This window comes from Pituophis catenifer, unplaced genomic scaffold, assembly GCF_029215685.1.
Source record: "Pituophis catenifer annectens isolate HBS135680 unplaced genomic scaffold, rPitCat1.0.hap2 SCAF_2, whole genome shotgun sequence".
Taxonomy (NCBI): Eukaryota; Metazoa; Chordata; class Lepidosauria; order Squamata; family Colubridae; genus Pituophis; species Pituophis catenifer.
Window position 1 is genome coordinate 236,047,839 of NW_027256882.1, and position 16,721 is coordinate 236,064,559.

General features: G+C 38.3%; 1 protein-coding gene across 1 annotated transcript in view; it reads right to left on the bottom strand.

Annotated features, from left to right (window-relative positions):
- The window catches only part of CNTNAP4 (contactin associated protein family member 4), a 262,491-nt gene that overhangs the window by 160,653 nt on the left and 85,117 nt on the right, over positions 1-16,721 (bottom strand). Inside the window, exon 3 of the mRNA XM_070935657.1 lies at positions 13,281-13,474. Within this exon, the coding sequence (XP_070791758.1) occupies positions 13,281-13,474 (194 nt within the window). The remainder of the gene's footprint in view (positions 1-13,280; positions 13,475-16,721) is intronic.

Here is a 16,721-nt window from a genome sequence, read left to right on the forward strand (position 1 = left end):
GCAAACTATGGTAAATGTTGAAAGGAAATAAAATTACTTTATTCCATTAATTAAAACGCTGCTAATTACCATGCAAAAGTTGAAATATAGCAGAACTAAGCCATGTCTAAAAGATATTTGGTCAAGCTGTACTATTAACTTCAAACAACATATACTTAAAAGATGTAAGATCATTTTGGGATTCCCATAGTCTGAGTTACAAATTGAATATTTAAGGAAAACGTGAACCCAGAATATATTATATAACATTATACAAATCATAGTACTTCTAATATATTTTACATGGTACAGCATTGTTTCTTAGAGGGAAACATGTCTTTATTTATTTATTAAATTCATATGCTAAACCATCTCACTATTGAAGTGATTTTGAGTGGCTTACAAAATGATAAAAAAGTGAAATATGAAAACAATTAAAATTAACATGGATTAAATAGAAACCAAAAGCCAAGAGGTCATGCAGCACAGGAATGGGATCTTTTGTCTTATCCCATCAACTAGGGCTCCCCTATCAGGGCTCCAGGCCAACTGGCAGAGCCAGATTTTGAGGCTCTCCCATAAGGGCAAAAGAGTGGGAGCCTCCCTATTCATTGTTAGGTATCATATTTTTCAGAGTATAAGATGCTCCAGACTATAAGACACACCTACCTTTTTTGGGGAGGAAAACAAGAAAAAAAAATCTGCCTCTGCCTCCCAGCAATTTGCCTCATTGCAGCAAACAGCAAACAGCCTGCTTTAGATTAATTTTCATTTTCAGCACATCCTGATTAACACAAGAAAAAAAATCTGCCTCCCAGCAATTTGCCTCCTTGCAGTAAACAGTGTAGGCCCTTGTGGCAATAGGCAATGGCAATCCCTGCAGCATGAAACAGCTGAGGGTCAGGAGGCTGATCCAAATGACAATCAGCTGCTTGTACTAATCAGGCTGTGCTGAAGCTGAAATGGGCTGTTTGCTGTTTGCTGCAAGGAGGTAAATTGCTGGGAGGCAGAGGCCAAAGGGTGGGGAGCAGTGGTTGAGCGGGGCTACATTCGGTGTATAAGACATACCCAAATTTTCACCCTCTTTTAGGGGGGGAAGTTTGTTTTATACTCCAAAAAATATGGTAATCTTTCCAAACTTGTGGGAGCACTCAGAGTCTGCTGTGTGTTACACATTCTAATGATGATCTCCCACACCTACGGTTAATAATACTCATGTCCTAAAGTAATACATTTCAAAGTACTGTTTCCCTAGCATACCCACAAAATAACCCATGCACCAGCAGATACTAGAAATCCAAAAAGTTTTAATTCAATTTGCTAGAGAACAGCAATAATCAATTTATGAAGGTTGAAATCCTATTCATCTTGCTGAGTAGAAGTGAGTTGGTATTTTCAACAGTGTATTAATGGCAACATGTTTGCCATATTCGTTTTTTTAAAAATATATAACTAGAAATGAGAACTCAGACTTTTTCTGTGTCAAAATATGGTCAATTAAATGTTGGATTCAGTGATACTTATATCATGTAAGTATTATCCATAGTTCTATCTATCCCCAAGATGTATACATCAAAATTATTTCTTCATTTGCCTCTATTATCCCCTGTAGATCCATTTTGTAACAATTTAATAAAGATTACTCAGTATACTTCTTTGGTTCCAACATCTCAATATTTAAAAACTCCAACTTAATAAAATTCAATCAATCCCATAGTTATGCTTCCAAATCTCCTAAATTTATAATCTTAAAAATTCTTTAGTGGTTTACAGCCTCGTGATTTTCCAATTACATATTTCCCCAATTGTCCAAATTTTAAAGTCTTATTTAATTTTTCTTCTTTTCTCTTTTCTTCTATCACCTTTCTTCTTTTGCCTCATAGAATGTTCTGTCAAATAGCCTTAATAATCCAAATCCAAATCCAAATTAATCCACTAGGTTTCTCCAATCTTTCAAATCCATAATCCAATAGTTAGTTTCAATAAAGTTCAGTTATTGCAATTTAGTTCATCTTAGAAATCTTCAAGAGGAAAAAGAAACTTATTAGGTATTTTCAAAACATCCAAACTGTCTTCTAGAATAGAGTCAAGGTCAGGCTGACTTCCAGGTGTTATTTACTTTCTTCTATTTTGTGTATTAGAATTTATGTGTATTGGACCTCACTTTCACTAAGAGTATTGACATTGTAGTGCTGTAGTGCTCCTCTTCTTCCAGTAGATGGCTCTCCTGCTCCCAAGTCCAACATTAAACAGTGTGTCAAAAACAGCTGATTATCCAATAAGTCCTCAGGGTTTGAAAATACAAATAAGCAAGACAGTTTCTCCCAAAAATCAGCTTTCAAATTGTTTAAGCTTTTTTCCAGGCTTTCTGTATTTTAAAGCTTCCCTTGGGCTATTCTTTTGCCTCTTAATGTTCAGTCTTTAATCTTCTCCGTGTTTCTAATTGCTGCTTCCTTAACACTTGGAGATTATCCTTTAAAATTCTTGTACTTAAATTAAATCTTTGGAGTAAGAGTTGGAAGTTATCTCACTCAGTTTCAATGCTCTGTCCATGGACCGTTCCAGCACAAATCTTATGGTCCCAGTTGTCCCAACTTGTGACTACCAAAAATGGCCATTGTCCCTGCTGCCATTCAGGAAAGCTTGCTTCGAACCTAATGAGAAAATTGTGAGCCACAAAGTGCCTCTCCTTTCTTCACCACCCCTACAAAGTGGCTTTGACCCCGTAAGGCCTCCCAACAGCAGTTACCAGCTGAATTTCATAGGGCTTGGCAGAGCCCGCTATTTTCCAAGCCGTTCTCACCACAACATCAATTATGATTATTGATGAATATATTCTTTCTTTTTTTCTTTTTTCTCCTTTTATGTACACTGATAGCGTATGCGCCAAAGACAAATTCCTTGTGTGTCCAATCACACTTGGCCAATAAAGAATTCTATTCTATTCTATTCTATTCTATTCTATTCTATTCTATTCTATTCTATTCTATTCTATTCTATTCTATTCTATTCTATTCTACCCACTTCCTGGTTTATGCCTGAAAATAATTATTATGGCAATACTTGATAATGATGGTAAAGGATAATGATCTAAGATCAATAAGAAATTTATACTTGTGAGGATTAAGATTTAAATTTTTCCTTTGCCCAGCAGTGAGAAATTCATGCCACCTCAGATATTGTTCAAAAATACCTCTCAACATGCTGGCTATGTTATACTGCAAGATCTGGAAGGCTACAATTTCTCCAGCCTTGAACTTCAGAATGTTCTGAAGTCATCAACTTCTTTTGATCAGTTTATCAGTGACAGTCATAGATTCTTTTAATGTGTGCTTATAAATGCAATTATGAAGAATGGCCAGTCTTCTAAACTACCAGCAGCAACTTCTAAGAGGAGAAAGCATAGCAATTGACAAGCTAAGATTCTGAGCTGTCAGATTAGAAATTTTTAACTACTTTGTTGCTAATTGATGACAGAGGAAGATTCTCAGGCAGAAGTCCTCACAGCTCAAGGTTCTGCTTTTTAGAGATAAACAGCCAGCTTAGTATATAGTATAAGAAAGAAGGAATTCTCACATCAATGAATACAACTGGGAAAAACAGATATGGATTCAACTCTCTTTATACTGCTGTTTGGGGTACTGAGACAATTTATGTGAAATGCCAATATCAATATATCTATTGATATTCTTTTACTACTACTCAAAGATAAATGGTTTCACCTATAGGGAAATATAGATATAAATTACTTTCTAAAGGAGATCTCCTCAGGCACTTAGTTCAATATGTGGACAGCTTTAAACTGGATGAAAACCAGATACACATATGCCTTGCTGGCTGCTGCTTGATCCGCGATCTCCATGCATTTAGCCAGCGGTTTTAAGTAAAGTAGTATTTCTGTTAACTTGAGGGAAGTTCTCTAAATATTTTAAGATGTTCAACTACATGGGTGACTGTTTTCAGGTGCTAGGCACCATGAAGTTTTTATGGTAACATATCTGCCAAAAATAAACAGAGCAATAACTGGGAGATGGGTAAAATCTCACAAGATAAATACAGTTTATGAGATTACAACGTTGGCCAGTTCTTCTGTGCCCAGTTTGAAACTCCCTGTGCATCAATGAGTGGCTGACTCACCTCTGCCCACTAATCTGTTTAGTTCAGTACTCTGGCTTGCAATGATTCTCAAGGCCTTCATAGAGGAATCTGTCTCAGATTAAAAATGCTAGACCCCCTAATTTGCTGTAATATACTTACAGAAAGGTTATTGTTAGTGGGTTTCAGATGTTTCAGAACACGAAAAGAATATTAGCAAATATTTTGCTAATATTACGGAGTATTACGGAGACCTGGTTGGGCCCGGAGGGTGGCGTCCCTCTGGTTGAAATGTGCCCACCAGGCTTCAGAGCATTCCATCAGCCGAGGGCTCAGGAGAGGGGCGGGGGGGGTGGCGGTTATTATTAACGAGGATCTGGGTCCGAGGGAGACCACTGTGCCTCAGATAGCCGGATGTGAGTCCCTCCTTGTGAGGTGGGGCCGTGGGGTTCAGATGGGCTTGTTGCTTACGTACCTGGCTCCCTGCCGCGTGGCAACAGCCCTACCTGAGCTACTCGACGTGATAGCCACGGTGGCAGTAGATACACCCAGGCTTTTAGTCATGGGTGATTTCAACTTGCCATCCGTCGGTGAAACGTCTGAGGTGGCTCGGGAGTTCATGGCTTCCATGACGGCCATGGACCTGACCCAGTTAGTTCATGGCCCTACTCACAGGGGAGGTCACACTCTGGATCTGATTTTTGTCTCTGGCCAGTGGTTGAGTGGTCTTGTTATAGGGGATATAGACATGGAACCCTTGTCATGGTCTGACCACTCACTCCTTCGCCTAGATCTTCGAACCGCGACCCCTCGCCGCAGGGAGGCGGATCCAATTAGATGGATCCGCCCCAGGCGCCTGATGGATCCTGATAGGTTCCAGATGGAGCTTGGGCCATTTCCTGAGGATCTAGCACATGACTCGGCCGAGGACCTGGTAGCCGCCTGGGATCGGGCGGCTGGTGGGGCCTTGGACCGAGTTGTGCCTTTGCGGCCTCTGACCCGATGCCGATCCCGTGCGGCTCCTTGGTTTACTGAGGAGCTGAGGGAAATGAAGCGCCAGAAAAGACGCCTGGAGAGCGGTTGGAGGGCCAGTCTCACTGAATCTGATCGAACACTGGTAAGGTCGCATATTAAGGCCTACCTAGTGGCGATAGAGACGGCAAAGTCTAACTACTTTTCCGCCTCTATTGCGTCATCAGGGAATCGTCCGGCCGCCCTGTTTAGGGTGACCCGCGCCCTGCTCCATCCAGGAGTGCGGGAGGATCCCTTAGAAGGCAGGGCGGAGGATTTCGGACAATACCTGTATGACAAAATCGCCCAGATCCGGGGGGATTTGGACTCTGACTGGGTAGATCAGGGCAGGGTGACGAGGAATAGTCTTGAGAATGTTATCTGGGAGGAGTTTGATGCTGTGACTCCTGATGATGTGGACAGGATTTTGGGGAGACTTAGTGCGGCCACATGTTTACTGGACCCGTGTCCCTCCTGGTTGGTACTGGCTTCCCGGGAGGTTACACGAGGCTGGCTTCAGGGTGTTATCAACGCTTCGTTGAGTGAGGGTTACTTCCCCACCGCCTTGAAAGAGGCGGTGGTGAGGCCTCTCCTCAAGAAGCCGTCCCTGGATCCGGCAATATTGGCCAACTATCATCCTGTCTCCAACCTTCGCTTTATGGCGAAGGTTGTTGAGAGTGTGGTCGCACAACAGTTTCCGCAATTCCTGGAGGAAACATCTTATCTAGATCCGTTCCAGTCGGGTTTCAGGTCTGGGCACAGCACAGAAACGGCATTGGTCGCGTTGGTTGATGATCTCTGGAGGGCTCGGGACAGGGGTTGTTCCTCTGTTCTGGTCCTGTTAGACCTCTCAGCGGCTTTTGATACCATCGACCATGGTATCATGCTGCACCGGCTGGAAGAGTTGGGGGTGGGAGGCACCGTATTGCGGTGGTTCTCCTCCTTTCTCTCCGACCGGTCGCAGTTTGTGTTGGCAGGGGGGCAGAGGTCGACCTCGAGGCCTCTCATTTGTGGAGTGCCGCAGGGATCGGTCCTCTCGCCTCTCCTGTTCAACATTTATGTGAAGCCGCTGGGCGAGATCATCCGTGGCTTTGGGGTGAGATACCACCAGTATGCTGATGACACCCAGCTGTACATCTCCACCCCAGGCCACCCCAACGATGCCCTTGAAGTGATGTCCCAGTGCCTGGAGGCTGTACGGATCTGGATGGGGAGGAACAGGCTCAAGCTCAACCCTTCCAAGACTGAGTGGCTGTGGCTCCCGGCATCCCGATATAGTCAGTTGACTCCATCACTGACTATTGGGGGCAAGTCATTGGCCCCCACAGAGAGGGCTCGCAATCTGGGAGTCCTCCTGGATATGCAGCTGTCCTTGGAGGAACATCTGACGGCTGTAACCAGGGGGACCTTTTGTCAGGTTCGCCTGATTCGCCAGTTGCGGCCCTTTCTTGATCGGGATTCCCTGTGCACAGTCACTCACGCCCTCGTCACCTCTCGCCTTGACTATTGCAACGCTCTCTACATGGGGCTCCCCTTGAGGAGCACCCAGAGGCTCCAGCTGGTCCAGAACGCAGCAGCGCGGGTAGTGACGGGAGCAGCATGGCGCTCCCATGTAACACCACTCCTGCGCGAGCTGCATTGGCTCCCAGTTGTCTTCCGGGTGCGCTTCAAGGTGTTGGTTATCACCTTTAAAGCGCTCCATGGCATAGGGCCTAGCTATCTTCGAGACCGCCTGCTGCTACCAACGACCTCCCATCGACCCGTGCGCTCCCACAGAGAGGGCCTCCTCGGGGTGCCATCAGCCAGACAATGTAGGCTGGTGACCCCCAGGGGGAGAGCCTTCTCTGTGGGGGCACCTACCCTCTGGAATCAGCTCCCCCCAGAGATACGGAGAATCCAAGACCTCAGTGCCTTCCGTCGCGCCCTTAAAACCCATTTATTTAAACAAGCCGGGCTGGCTTAAGATGAAATTTTTAACTGTTTTTTAAATGTTTTAAACGTTTTTAATTGGTAATGAGTTTTAATTGGGCCAAATTTATATATCTTTTAATTGTTTTTAATATTTGTTCTGCATGTTTTTTAATCTGGCTGTACACCGCCCTGAGTCCTCAGGGAGAAGGGCGGTATAGAAATCCAATATAAAATAAATAAAAATAAAATAAATTTTAATTTTTAATCATTGTTGTATCCTGTGTTTTTAAATTGGCTGTACACCACCCTGAGTCCTTCGGGAGAAGGGCAGTATAGAAATAAAATTATTATTATTATTATTATTATTATTATTATTATTATTATTATTATTATTATTATTATTATTATTATTATTATTATTATTATTATTTGGGTGGTAGGACCATAAGCAATACTCTTGCATGTCTGTGGAGATTCTCAGTCATCCAGATCATGGTTGTCCCAAAGGTACTTTTTTAAAGAGTCAATTGGGCTTTCTTTGTTTTTCCTTGAAGGCATTTTGCTTCTCATCCAAGTTTTGAAGAAGCTTCTTGGATAAGAAGTGAAACATCTTCAAGGGTAAACAAAGGAAGTCCAGTTGCCTCTTGAAAAAAAAAAAAAACACCTCTGGAACATACTTGCATATTACAATTATTCCTATGGATAATGGTAAATTACCAGCAAAATCGTGATTTAATGAGCAGGAAAATAGATCCTTGTAGAGTCATCTCCCATATAGCTTTGGATCACAACCTTTAAGCTTATTTCCAAAATAGACAATATTGTCAACTATATCACTGATCTTCCCATTCATCAAGAAGTGGATTTCATTCCCAATACTCTTTATCAGCTTGACAGTTATGCAATTGTGTCCAGGAAAGAAATTACTGATATATTTAATCTGTGAACTTTTAATTCCTGTAAAGCATGTGGCTCCATAAACTCTGGAACAAGATAGATTTAAATTCATATTATAATCTTTGTTGTTAAAATTGTAATTCCATAATTATAAATGATAACAATCTATATTCTGTTATAAAATGAATGGAGAAGACATTGTTTCAAAAATGATCCATATCAACTTTTTTGCAGCTACTAAAATTACTAGATTTTTCTAAAAATACACGATTAGTCATACAGCATTGTTCAGACTGATTTACTACTGCATTTTTTTAAAAAAGAAAAATAATTATAAAACAAAGGAACTGGTTGCAGAAGTACTATCTGAGATCATTGTACTCAATTACATTTCTTATAATGAAAACGTAAACTTTTCCCTCAAGTTTTGGTCTTTCTCTTTAAGCTACTTTTGTAAGAATAGCAGCTTTTACAGGTACTAATAAAACATTCCTATTGAAGTGGGGTGATTCCATTTCAGTGATAGATGGTTTATTCCTCACTCATATTTATTATCAATTATACTTTTCTCCTCTCTACTCCACATAAGATTAGTTGACTCAAATGGGAAAAGAAATTCTATTAAAACCTGAGTGGAAAGAAGATGCTTTGACAAAATAGAATCAAATATTTCCCTGACTGATTCTTAACAACTTTTTGTCCTTACTATAGTAGACATTTCAATTGCTACAAAAAAGTGAACTTTTTCAGTTAACTTACTTCTGGAAGTAGATGTTTCTCTGAAAGAAGAAAGTCTATACTCATTTGTAACCCTTAATAGCTCTACTTGAAGATCTAAATTCCATTGAATAATTTGTAAGCAAAGTAATGGATATCATATAACGAATAAAATAATATTTTTTTAAAAAATGTGTTAAGTGCGCTCTCTCTCTCTCTCTCTCTCTCTCTCTCTCTCTCACACACACACACACACACAAACATACACACACACACAAGCACATAAACATACTAGATTAGAGAAACACTGTCATATGAATGAACAGACTCTCAATATGAGATACATAAACAAGGGGAAATGAAGGCCAAATTCATTTGGAGGAATAAAGGAAGTTCTCCTCTTTATAATAATGATACTTTTATTAAAAGTATTTCAAGCAGAAATACCATCTAATAGCTGCCAGAGAAGAGCAAACCAGTTCAATTTGCCTACTAATCAGCAATTACACTCCTCTGTGATAAGGTAGAAAAGCAGGCAGTTGTGCAGATTTTCAAAAAGCCAGCCTATCACATCCTCCTAGTAGAGTAAAGAGAGTGATGGAAGGATCATGATTCCATCAGGCATCACACTTTCTATTGTGAGAGTTATTTCTTACACTGCTAAAAGGGGTATTATTATCAAGTGTCATCAAAAGTGACAATATGTAAAGTGGTTTTCCATCCCCAAAGAGGGAGTGCTCATATGTTGCATAGAACTAGCCAAGAGTTTTGCCTTCCTAAAACTTCATAGGTGTCTCATTTGAAAGATGACACTTAGTAGAATATTAGTGTGACAACTTTGTCTGTCCTTCTAATAAATATCATCAATCTGAGCTATGTATACTTAACAATATTCTCTATAAATACTTATACTTAACATATACTTAACAATACTCTCCTGAGTTTGTATTCCATGTATGAACTATTTCTAATTAATTGTAAAGAATCTGACATCTGTCAGTAGGGTCCCTGCTTGTTTTGAGGGGAGCAAGAGACTCCATGGTTAATGCTGCTTCCCTCCTCAATTTTGGGGATGCTTTATACAAAGTTTCAGAATAGGGCATGCTACCAAGAAGTATGAGTATAGCTACTCATATATTAGTGCTCAACCCAAGGAACAGTAGAGGAGATCAAGAAATGTTTCTCTCATTCTGAAACTCTCAAGATGCCACCAGACCATAAGTGCTAATATCACAGAGCCTTGAATTCCAAGGGATATTAATCTCAATTTTTAAGCCAATGCCACTTGAAAGAAATTAAGTGAGAGAATATATGCAATTAATTTGAACTGAATTTAATCAAATATAAAAGCAATTATCTTTAGAAAGGCCAAGATGTTTCCTCGAAAAATGTATTTTATCAGTAATCACAGCTGCTTCATCAGAAAACTGTAGCATAGTCAAAAGTGTTCTAAAAATAAAAAGTTACAGAGAACAGTCCCAATAATTTTACACCGGCAAATTATTTCCCATTTTTGTTAATAATACTTCAAGGGACGTTTATTGCTCCAGACAGTTTAGATGATAGTGAATCCAGTCTAGGAGGATTAACAAAATAAAACTAAGAATAAAACTGTTTTAAATGTCCTCATTGAAGTTAGTGAAACATAGTAAAGAAAAAAATATATATTGACATTGGGATTTATATTAATAAAAACAATCAAGTATGCACTTAGAATTGTTTATTTTTTGCCTCTGAGTATCTCAGAAAATTGATTAACAAAAGGTAGTGAAGCCTAGAATTTATTAGAAGATTCAATCCAATATTGGGTACAAATATTTCCTTTTTTAATAAAGTCTACACGAAGAATAATAATTTCATGTTAATAATGCCCAGATGAATATAAATTACCTTCATGCAGTGTCCATACAGAATATGACAAAGTATTCCTGTTAGTTACTTGTGTAATCTGATTCACATAACTATTTTAAGCTCCTTTTCCTACATGATAGTAACCAATAAAAAATGAGTTTACACAACCATGCCTTCACCTTGTTCACACATCAATAACATGTAGAAATGATCCTGCCCCAAATTACAAAATTCTCTGTGTCACAATCTAAGAACATCTAAAGGAAATCACACACAAAAGGGAGTAATTCTGTGCTTGTGTTGAAACAAGGGGCAAGACAGCTTGAAATTAGAAGGAGAATATTAAAATGATGCCACCTTCTTACTAAGGATTTTAAAATGGACTCTGGATATGATAGTTTAATAGATTCCTGCATTAAGGAAAGGGATTGGTTGAAATAATCTCAGATCCCGTTTAACAAACAGCTACAAGTTCTCTGCAAAGTGTTGGTATTTGTTATTAATGCATAATTATTAATTAATGTGTGTTATTAATGTATTAATGCTGGTTTGGGTCATCTGTTAACAAAGTGTTTGAGTTTGTGACAAGCCTCATCTTCAGAGAAAACTCCTGTTGAAGGAAGCTCAGGATGACATTTGCTCCCTCTCCCACCCCCTTTATTCTTCCTGTTTTGGGGAGCTGCAGAAAGAAGAAGGGATTAATGAAAAATGACTACATATATAGCTTTTAGAACAAAGATCAGAAGCAGCTTCATTGCTTTCATTATCCCCAATGTTTCACTAGGGAGAAACTATACATACAGGAGAAAACAGTCAACAGTTGTAGATGTATCTTCCCAATAAAAAACACAATGTCTCTCTTATCTACAGGTATCCTGTTTTGGCCATGAAAAGAGATTAAAATAATTGATTTGCTAATCCTTTTCTAACCATTCATATTCTTCTATTTCTGCAATACCATTTAGTTGCATTTAAGTTTTCATTGTAATAACTTTAATTTGCTGTTTTATACAGTAATTCTTTTAACATATTGGATCCATTATCCAAATAAGAAAAGGTTACTCTGAAGCTTCTTCTAAAAATTGGTTGTAATTTCCATACTTAAATTATGTAATAATAACTTATTCAATTATAAATTGTTCTATTCAGTGAGTGAATGTATACATCTTTAAGGCATTTATACATTACATTATCAGCTATTAATTACGCACAAGAGCTTATAGAAGAAATAGTTAGCTTATTCTAGGCCTTGGGGCTGATGTATTTTGTTCAGAATTCCAAATGAAACTAATTGAAAAATATCACAGTAGTAAATTGTTAAGCTAAATTATTCAATCATTGAACTTTACAGTTTTTTAAAAAAATGAAATTATATACTAATACATTCCAGTGAATTCAGATGTAGTCATTTGAAACTAATGGGGCAAGGTAGTTGTGACAAATCCAGTTGTGCCTGGATTCGACCCAGACTTTTAAAAGTTCCCTACTTTCACATAGACAATTAAAACTGTTACAACAAAGTCAATGGATGAACTATAACTGAAAATCTTCCAATAAGATGAAACTAATCAGATGGTTCCTAAAAAGAGCAAGCAGGAAAACAAATACACACAATATCTCTCAAATGATATGGTAGACTTTCTACTGCCGCAAGGCATTTTAAAATATATGGTGAACAAACATAGATTAAAAACTACTAAGATGAGTAGTACTGCATATACAGCAACCTTCGAGACTGACTTCTGCCACCAATAGCCTCCCACCGGCCAGTCCGCTCCCACAGAGAAGGTCTCCTCAGAGTGCCATCAGCCAAGTTATGTTGGCTGGCGATGCCCAGGGGGAGGGCCTTCTCTGTGGGAGCCCCTGCCCTGTGGAATGAACTGCCCCCGGAAATGCATAAGATCTCCAACCTCCATGTATTTCGCTGTGCCCTCAAGACCCTGCTTTTCCGCCAGGCTGGGCTATCAATGTAATGATTTTAAATTAGGTATTTTAAATTTGGGGGGTTTTAAATTTGAGCCGAAACTATTTAAATAATTTTAATTATTTTTAACTGATGTTTGTCTTTGTGCTTTTAATAGGCTGTACACCGCCCTGAGTCCTCCTGGAGAAGGGCGGTATAGAAATAAAATAATAATAATAATAATAATAATAATAATAATAATAATAATAATAATAATAATAATAATAACAACAACAACAATAATGATAATAATAATAATAATAATAATAATAATAATAATAATAATAATAATAATAATAATAATAATAATAATATAACAGAGAAAAATATCTAGGTATGTTAAGGATCCTAATATTTAGAATTAGAGTGATATTGTAAATATTTGGATAATTCGGATTCACAGAAAAAATAATACTTTTCCTCTTTATTTTTATAAAATGTCTATATTATTATGTTTTAGGTCTCTATTTCACTAGTTTCACATGGGTTTCACACTGTTTCACATAAGTGTCAAACTCGATCACGTCATGTGACGTATCGTGATGTATCACAATGTTTTTTGCCTTTGCGGAGCTTGGATGGGAGTGGTCTACATGTGACGCATCCAGCCAGCGAGCCACCAGTTTGACTCTCCTGCACTAGTACCATCATGATTTCCATCAGCACTAAATGTTACATGCATCAAGTTTTATATAATGTTGCCTTGTGTTTAAAAATATCCATATTGGTATCTAATTTGTGTCTAAACTTAAAACTGACCCCACTGGATCATTTTCTTTCTTGATCAAATATATTACAGAAATGCATCCAATTGTAATTTTGGTTGACTGAAAAAATGACCATTAAATAAACATACCCAAATGCTTTCCTCCTGACGATACTGCTTCCAGTTCCTTCCACTATCACTAAACATTAGGAGGTAACTGGTTACCCAGTTTGAGCTCCCATATCCACCTTGTGTAGCAACAGCAGTAATTTCAGTCCTTTCACCAAGATCAATCTGGAGCCATTGGTACTTATTTGATGCAAGTGGAGTCCAACCACCAGCGCCTTTAGTGGTAAAAATAAGAAGAGAAAACAAAAAGAAGAATCAGTTTGCAGCAAAAGCATGGAGATGTGAGCAACAATATTAAATTGACAGTGTAGCTGAACCATGCATAAATTCCTGGAAAATGCATATCACTCACTTCTACAGAAATCTGAAAATGTTAACTGAGAAGGAAATAGATTAGACAATAGATTAGTAGTGAACAGAAAATTTGTGTCTCCATTAGGCCAGTAAGAATCATTGAAACTATCTGTTTCTTTGTTTTTAGTCTAACTTTTCTCTGAAGCTCAAAGTGTATGAGGAAGTTCTTTCTAGGTTCAAACTTCATTACAATCATGAACCAGAATCAAATAAAAATACAGACAAAGCATGACGTATTATTTTCTTATGTATACCTCAAAAACAATCAAATGTACAGTTTAATTACCTTGTCCTATAATAGTAATATTTTTAAGGATGTGTCCTTGTGGCAAAGTAACAAAATTTGGCAATTAAATAGGTGTCACTGACATCCATAGCTGCTAATTTACATAAAATTCTCTCCTCTATTGCACACATTTGCGAAATGAGAAATGAGAAAACATTTGTGTCAGACTGAAAAAAAATGTTCCCTTGAAAATCAGTTTCACCTGGCTTATGTATGCTTAACTTCTGTGACAATGGAATGCTGTTAAACCTGCCTTCCAGAATTGCTAGGGAGAAAGCATTAAAACAAGCTCTAGAGAAGGTCTGTCAAAAGATATATTATGCAGGAGAAAAGAGTTATTTTGCCAGAATGAATTTTTGGGTTCTTGAAATGGTTGATTCACTATGGTTTAGCTCAGTTCATTTTGAAGCAGAATATCACCAATGAATTGTTTCCTTGGCCTGATTTAGCCCTGATATTAAGCAATCTTACTTAATTTTATCCATATAACAAATTTCCTATGTGATACTTTGTCTAAGGACAAAAACCAGTTTAAAAGAGAGATGGCTACTTAAAAATGAAGAAACATGACAAATTGATTCAAAATAATTATTCTTTAAACTGAAGGTAACTGATGATACTCTATCTCCAAGAATATTATGTTTTTGAAACTCTTAGCACTAAACTTTTAGAATTATATGTTGGAATCACTTACATCACGGGTGTCAAACTCAAGGCCCACAGGCCCGATCTGGTGCATAGGGTGCTTAGATCTGGCCCATGGGGCTGCCCTGGAAACAGCAAACAACCAGCCCACAGTGCCTCTACTAGCGAAAATGGGTCCCATTTTCGCTGGCAGAGGGCTGCAGAAGGCCATCGTGGCTGAAAACAGGGCCTGGTGGGACCACACATGCCCCCCCCCGCTCCGTTTTCACTGGCAGAGCGCTATCAAAACAAACTAAAAACAAAACAAAAGGAGAAATGTTTCCCCTTTTCCATTTGAGCATCCAAGAAGGGACAGGAAAGGAGAAAGGGAAAGAGGAAGACAAAGACAAAGACAAAGAAAAAGAAAAAGAAAAAGAAAAAGAAAAAGAAAAAGAAAAAGAAAAAGAAAAAGAAAAAGAAAAAGAAAAAGAAAAAGAAAAAGAAGGAAAGATGGGAAGAGAGCATGGAAGGAAAAATAAGGAAAGGGGAAGGAAGAAGAAAGGAGAAGAGGGAAGGAAAAAGAAAAAAGGAAGGAAGGAAGGAAGGAAGGAAGGAAGGAAGGAAGGAAGGAAGGAAGGAAGGAAGGAAGGAAGGACAAAGAGATTATAATGAGAGTGAGGGAGGGTCTGGGGGAAGTCTGCCTTATCACTTGGCCACCACAAGTGCCCCTGACATGAGTGATGTCGAGCTGGACACGTCCTCCCCAGCCCCCCCACACCCGAGGTCAAACACAACCTTGATGTGGCCCTCAATAAAATTGAGTTTGACACCCCTGACTTACATGATAGAATGAGAACACAGAGGAACCAAATAAGCATTAAAAAGGATATTTGAATAGGATGCATACAAATAAAAAGCATTCCTAATTCAAGTTGCAGATTGGTCACTCAGAAGGCAGTATACATCTCTGGGAATTTGATTGTGATCTATTACAAGATGCGAAGGATTTCTGTCTTAAACACATATATAAAAACATTTAGGATTCTCCTGTAGTGCCTTATTTCTGTTCGACATAATGCATAGAACCACACAATTTCTGGGATTTACACAAAATTGTCAGACTGCTGCAGTAAAATCAGCAAAAAGATTGTGGCTCCTTGAAATCTCTCTCCCTTCCTCCCTCCCTCCCTCTCTCTGTCTCTCTCTCTCTCCCTCCATCTCCCTCCCCCTCTCCCTCTCACCTCCCTCTCCCTTCCTCTCCTTCTTCCCCAGTCTGCCTCTCCCCCTCTCCCTTTCCCTGTGTGAGGGGAGTGGGGGTAGGGGGATACCTGGAAAGTTTCTTATGTTCACAAATACTTATATATTTGTATGTATCATTTGCACTGCTGTGTACATTGTACATTTATCAGAAGTAAATATATTATACATTTGGCAGTCTACAAATTGACACATGACCTGAAATTATAGAATTAAATGAATGGAAGAGTGTAATGGAAATTCTGGTTGAATGTTTGGAGGAAAAAAAAACACTGACTCTAGTTTCACAGCAGAATCAGTTACTCAGAGGTGAGATCACCTTTGCTGAAAATATTGGACCAGAAAATACCCATTTACAGTATTGTGTATATTTTAATTTGGATTCTTGCATGAATAAAGGCATTGGAAACATGGCATAAACAGTGTCTTTCGAGTGTCAGATTTTATGGAAATAACTCAAAAACTCCTAAGCAGACAGGCTGAAATAATACCAGATGTTCATTCACCATTCATAGCAGGCAATCACATTTCAGACAACAGTGGCAGAATCAGTGATTCAGCTCTACAAAAATTAATAAAAGATGTGTGGATACTTAAATAATTGTTTAGTCAATAAACAGAGTCTAAACAATGAATAGCCTTCATATAACAATCAATATACCTCCAAGCCAGATGTTTATAAATGACATGCCCATAATTTACTTCTTAAAGTTATTTAGCTTCAATAAGCAACTTGGAAAAATGAAATCACACTATGCAATGTAAATATTCGCAATATCTTTATCTTATTCTTCCTTCCCCAGGTTTGTTTATTTATTTATTTATTTATTTATTTATTTATTTATTTATTTATTTATTTATTTATTTATTTATTTATTTATTGTTTATATTTATATACTGCCCTTCTCCTGAAGGACTCGGGGTGGTGAACAGCCAACAAA